Source organism: Motacilla alba, chromosome 2, assembly GCF_015832195.1.
Source record: "Motacilla alba alba isolate MOTALB_02 chromosome 2, Motacilla_alba_V1.0_pri, whole genome shotgun sequence".
Taxonomy (NCBI): domain Eukaryota; kingdom Metazoa; phylum Chordata; class Aves; order Passeriformes; family Motacillidae; genus Motacilla; species Motacilla alba.
The window spans coordinates 119,484,102-119,489,983 of record NC_052017.1 but is presented as its reverse complement, the minus strand read 5'-3'; the positions used below and the strand labels follow the sequence as shown (position 1 = coordinate 119,489,983).

Below are 5,882 nucleotides of genomic sequence, written 5' to 3'. Positions count from 1 at the left end.
TGTGGGACCCAGCCTGAGCATCTATCGTAGTGTCAAACCAAGTTCAAGAGATCCAGTTGCAAGATCAGCTGCCTGTATAGGTGGTTCAAGAAATGTCAAGTTTCACTTGGAAAGGCTGCCATTAAACTCGGCTCTGATGTGGTTCTAGCCCCAGCGGGTGAAGTCGGAGTTTGCACAGCGTTAAGTGGCCTTAGCGGGGAGGGGAGCAGAGCTCTGGGCCCAAAGGCGGCCGTCGGTGCCAGGAAAGTTGCGTGGCAGCAGCCGGGAGGGTTCCGCTCGGGCGGGAGAGAAATGGAAGGGAAAAACCGTGAACAGAAACTGCGGGACAAGATCTTTCCACCTGTTGTAGTCATTAGGTTATTTTCTGAGAACTGCATTTTTTATTCTGGTTAATCATATCCAAGTTGTGAAAGCCAGCAAGGAACTAAACGCTAGTTCTTCATGTGAAAAGGGAAGGTTTTGGGGGAGGCGCAAGGGATACAAGTTGATGGCTGATTTTTAAAATATTTTTTATTATTTATTCTTCTATTGAACTTGTATGTCAGCACTTCCATTGGATGCGGGGTCCTCCATTCGCCCACGGACTCTATAATAAAAATTGAACTACAGAATTTGTTTTAAAAATCTGCAAGCAGCTCTAAAAGCTGTCTCGTTTAATTTGCTCTGTGAAGTACACAGCCAATTTAATGGGTTTTAATTAATTGTTCTGAGGAAGGAGAAACCCTCGGACAAGTGTCTAGAGTTTCACCCGAAACTAGGGACGCTATCAAAGCCAGAGTCCGCACGTTCCCAGAGACTTTTTACGTTGCTCCCCACACACCGCACACCCAGTCCCAAGTGCCGCGTCTCCTGCTGCCTGCGCCCGCCCTGGCGGGGGCACCGGGACCGCACAGCCGCTTCCCGAAGCCGGGCAGGCAGAGGAAGAGCCCAGCGGGCTGGGGCCCCGTCCTGCCGCACCGCTCGGCTGCACCGGGGTACATACGTTGAGAAAATCCCATGCCCTCAAAGGAAAGGCAAGAGGAAGAGCGAGTGTAGGTGGGCTGGAAGCAGAGTCCCGGGTCGCACTTGGCTCTTAGACCTAGGGAGCGGTGCGCAAACACAGGCGGGACCAGCCCTGGAGATACTTTACGATCTCCGAGGAGAGGAGAGGGGTCTGTCCCGTGGGAAAGGCGTGACGCCCAAGGGCACACACACACGGAGACATCCCGCGTGTCTGTGTACCCCCACCCCCGTGTGTGCGCCCCCGCACAGGGGTCTGGCTCTGCGCACCGCCGCACCAGCCCGGCCGCGGACCGCGGGCCGGCGCGGAGAGGCGCCGCCCCCGGCGCGGGGCTCGGCAGGGCCCGACCCCCGTCCCGCGCCCCTCTCCTCCCCTCCGTCCGGCAGATGGTTCGCTCCGCGGACACCCGATATATAGCGCTGTCAAGGGGCGCATCCCCCCGCCGCGCCCCCCCGCGCCCCCGCCCCGGCACGGACTCTCCGCGGCGGGGCCGCCCCGCTCTGGGCCGACTGGGCTCGGCCGTCCGCCCCCGCCCGCCTGCCGCGCTGCCCGCCTCCCCGCCGCCCGCCCGGGGCCATGTCCACGGGCTCCGCGAGCGAGGCGGAGGAGCTGCCCGAGATGGACCTGCGGGCGCTGCAGCTGGACTACCCACCGCCGCCGGCCAAGCGCCAGCCCCGCGGCGAGCTCTACCCCTCGGGGGACAACTCCTCGGCGGCGGAGGAGGAGGAAGAGGAGGAAGAAGAGGAGGAAGAGGACGGCGAGGGCAGCTGCGCGGCGGGGCCGGCGGGCAGCGGCTGCAAGAGGAAACGGGCGCGGGGCGGCGGCCCCGGGGGCAAGAAGGCGGCGTCGGGGCCGCGGGGGCCGCCACCCGAGGGGAAGCAGTCCCAGCGCAACGCGGCCAACGCGCGGGAGCGGGCGCGGATGCGGGTGCTGAGCAAGGCGTTCTCCCGGCTGAAGACGAGCCTGCCCTGGGTGCCGCCCGACACCAAGCTCTCCAAGCTGGACACGCTGCGCCTGGCGTCCAGCTACATCGCCCACCTCCGGCAGCTCCTGCAGGAGGACCGCTACGAGAACGGCTACGTCCATCCCGTCAACCTGGTACGGCGCGGGGGGCGGGCGGGATGCGGCGAGGGGCACCCGCGGGGAATCCCCGGGCACCGCTCGAGGCAGCCCCGCGGGGCCGGTGCCCCGGGCAGGGTGGCAGCGCTCAGGCCGTGCCTGCCCTGGAAGGAGCGGCGGGGAGGCCCTGGCTGCTCCGCAAATCCCCGGGGCCCTCGCACCGTGGGCGACTCCGGGGCCGCGCTGGGCGTTGGGTGATGGCGGGTGTGTCAGTCCTGGGGAGTCAGAAAAGGGGACCCTAAAGATTACATTCCTCGGGCATTAGGCAAGCTTAGTGTCCGAAAAAGGAGTAACTCTGTCTGCCGGCTGGCCTGCAGCACAAGCAGAGCGTCATGAGTTCATCGGTTCAAAATTAAACGCCCGATGTTTGTCACAGGGGTAAGACGTTTTCTTACATGCAGCAGAGTGATTGTTTTGAAATAGTTTATATGCTTTTTATTTATTAAATGACGCAAAGAGTTTCAGAGCAAGAGAAACATTGCAGTTTGGATGTGAACAGTGTTGCTGACTATTGTAGACCTTCTGTGGAGCCTTTAATTATAATGAAAAACGTAATGAAAATATTTGTTAGAGGAACTCAGCTCTCTCTGTGCTTCCCACAGGGACTAAAACATGATGACGTGTTTGCAACTGAACCAGAGTTAGACATCTATCAGTAATAAAGCTCCAGTTTCATATGAGGATAAACTTTCTTTTAATATGAAATACCTTTTTTTTGCTTACAGACTTGGCCGTTTGTGGTTTCAGGAAGACCTGACTCTGACACCAAAGAAGTTTCTGCTGCCAGCAGATTATGTGGAACTACTGCATAGTCAGACTAAATTGAGGATTTCTTATTGTTGATCTTTTTTTTTTTTTTTTTAATGGGTTGAATATTTTTAAGAGCTGTGATTTATCAGCTCAGGACTAGAACACGGGGCAAACTCCCATCTCTAACAGTATTAAATCTGCATCCCTCATCATTCTTTCCCCTTAATGTTCTGAGGGCAGATTATTTAAAGCAGTAAAGAATGGAGGTGGTTGAAATTAGAGGTTTTATGAACTGACTGCAGCAGCTGAAGTCCAAGACTTGGCTTCATCATTCTTACCACTGCCTGAGGACCTGCTGTTCTGAGGCTTTTAAACTAATGGAAGAGGAATATAATGATATAGAATTAACAGCATGGACCAAAATACAATTCTACAAACTAACCCCAAACAGTGTTATTTGTATTGTAAAGCAAAACAGTATTTTAAAGTAGCTTTGAAAGTCAGATAGATTTATAATATATTTTGATGGCTTTTGTATTCATGGGTCTGGTTTATTGCAACTATGCAATTAGTCATACTTTTTTATTTTGGTCCCTTTGATCAGAGTTTTCTTAAAAATGTGTAAGTGGACCCATTCTGCTACAATCCCATTGGAATTAAAGTAATTCCTTTGGTTATGTCTTGAAATGCCACATGTAAGAATGTGGGACTGCCCTAGAAATGTGGCAGAGTTTCTGTGCCTTAATCTGGAAGGGAATTCTGCTTACTGTAAGGCCAGTATGCATGTGTTTTAAAGAATGTGTTTGTATGATGCTGCAAAATAACAAGAATTCGCAGTGTTTTAAATATTTTTCCTGTACTCTTATGCTTATCGTTGAGAAGTTTACTCTCAAATGAGTTAGTGCGTCATTTCCGTACAGATTCAAATGTTGTAATAAAAGAGGATGCCATCAAATAAGTTGCAAATGTAAATAACTCTATTTTTTTATAAATGACATTAAAAGCTTGGTTACAATGACTTACTGGTACTGTGATAGTGTGTGTCTGCATCCATATGCGAGCGTCTTTGTAATGTATGCTCTTGAAACCCACTTTTGTAAACACAGTTGTCTTCCTCATCTCTTGAGGGCAGATGCATCTCCAGCAACAGAGTCAGATGAGAACACTTTCACCTCAAAAAATTCATTTGAGGTGTAGTACTATATCAATCTGCAGGGATGGCCAAGTTTTAACAATTTACAGAATGCTCTGTAATATTCTCTTCTGTGAAGCAGAAGAATAAATAAATGCAGATTAAGAAATCAATGTCATATAGTGTAATAGCTCCTTTTGCTGTTTTTTGGCATTTCCATATGTAATGTGTTTTGCTTTTATCTGTATTTTTGCAGTGGTAAAATCAGATTAATTTTCCTATTTGAGAACAAAATTTTCCTGGTTTAAGACTAAAAGTCCTGATATAAGATATTATTTTTCTCAAAATACTTTATCAGCAGTTAACTCAGAGTAAGGGAGAAAACTGAATTGCTTTAGAGAGGAAACAGCCACCTCTTCCTAATATAAGCAGTGAGAAGGAAGAAACATTTGTTTGACAAGAAAGAGTTTAAGCTAATTTGTTGTCATCCTATGTTGTCAGGTCATCCTATGTCATGGATTTGTGGTTTGAAATACTGCATAGAAGACCCAGTCTGACTATTGGTAGTGTCCTGCAAGTAGGTGAACTGCAGAAAACTGGTTTTCTTCTTGTGAAATGTAAAATAATCCAGAGACACTGCAAAATAAAATGAAAGCACAGTCCAGATCTGCTGAAAGTGTTGCTTTTAGGGATTTGGGGGCAAGCTGTACAGAGACCATAATAGAATTTAACTTCCTTTTTTTTCTTTCCAGAGAAAGTCTTTTAAGGAAGAGGGCTATCCTAATTTGCAGTTAATGTAGCTGAGCTGGGACTCCACCTCACTTCCTCTAGGAAGCTTTATAAAAAGAAAAGAACATAAACAATAAAGCAAAAGTGAAGGACCTTTAGGAAGGCATAAGGTATGAGAAAACTCAATGTTTATCTGAACCCTAAAAAAAGATTATTCAGCAGTTTAACTAAGGTACCAGTTGAGATAATCTCAGTTGTGATGTTTAGCTAGTTTTGGCCTTGATCCCAGCTGTAATTGGTTAACGACTCTAGGAGATCAGAAAAACAAGGAAAGCTGGGGAACTTTAAACAGTATAGAAAGGTCTGTGCAGAGTGATGGAAAAATGTTCAATGTATATTCCCAAAATGAAATGGTTATGTTAAGTAAATACAGTAGATCAAAACTGGGGGTGAGGAGTGTGACATGAAGAAAAACATAGGATTGCTTCCACCCATGCCCCATACTGTATGCTCTCAAGTACATTTTTCTTTGTGGCTGCATAATAAATAGAAATACTTACTTTGTAAAGTAATGAATGCACTTACTGCATTTGTTACAGTAACAGACGCATCCATATGGTGGTGGTATCCCAACAGACTGTCAGTGGTTTTAGAACAGAAGTAAACAGTGGCCCCAGGTGACATTTAATGTCAAAATCTGGAGAGAAAATGACAGCTTTTAGATACTGAATGTTGTACAAGCAAGGCTCATTTTTTTTTCTTTTACATACCTCTATACAGAGATATATGTATTAGTGTATACTTATTTCTCTTAATACAGCAATTAGGGATGTTTAGACTTCTCCACTAAGGATCTGACATTTAAAATCATTAATTTCAATCCTTGGGTTTATAAATACTGTTTTTAAAAAGTAAATTGATCTTCTCTCTCGGTGAGATGCATTGTATGATTAGGAAAAAGATCAGGTAATTGAACACGTTCCCTGTGGATTTGTCCTGAGATAAAGGCTGCTGTCTTTCCAGGGAAATGCCAGGTAGGTCATATATTCTGGAATTCCTCATCTAGTCCTCACACACCAAAAATACATGATTGCAGTTTTGAAACATTTTTTTAAACTCTGATGAAAGTCAGATCAGTTCTTTACATGAATG

General features: G+C 47.5%; 1 protein-coding gene across 1 annotated transcript; it reads left to right on the top strand.

Annotated features, from left to right (window-relative positions):
• The first annotated feature begins 1,418 nt into the window (after positions 1 to 1,418).
• MSC (musculin) lies at positions 1,419 to 4,086 on the top strand. Its single transcript, XM_038128158.1, has 2 exons — positions 1,419 to 2,098; positions 2,845 to 4,086. Exons 1-2 carry the CDS (start codon positions 1,577 to 1,579, stop codon positions 2,929 to 2,931), a joined length of 609 nt encoding a protein of 202 aa, XP_037984086.1. The 5' UTR covers positions 1,419 to 1,576; the 3' UTR covers positions 2,932 to 4,086.
• Positions 4,087 to 5,882: the final 1,796 nt, after the last annotated feature.

What these genes read in the sequence shown, in the direction of transcription:
- MSC (XM_038128158.1), top strand. Translation starts at nt 1,577, where the DNA reads ATGTCCACGGGCTCCGCGAGCGAGGCGGAGGAGCTGCCCGAGATGGAC. An exon ending in ACGTCCATCCCGTCAACCTG is followed by an intron (nt 2,099 to 2,844) that starts GTACGGCGCGGG and finishes TTTTGCTTACAG; the next exon opens with ACTTGGCCGTTTGTGGTTTC.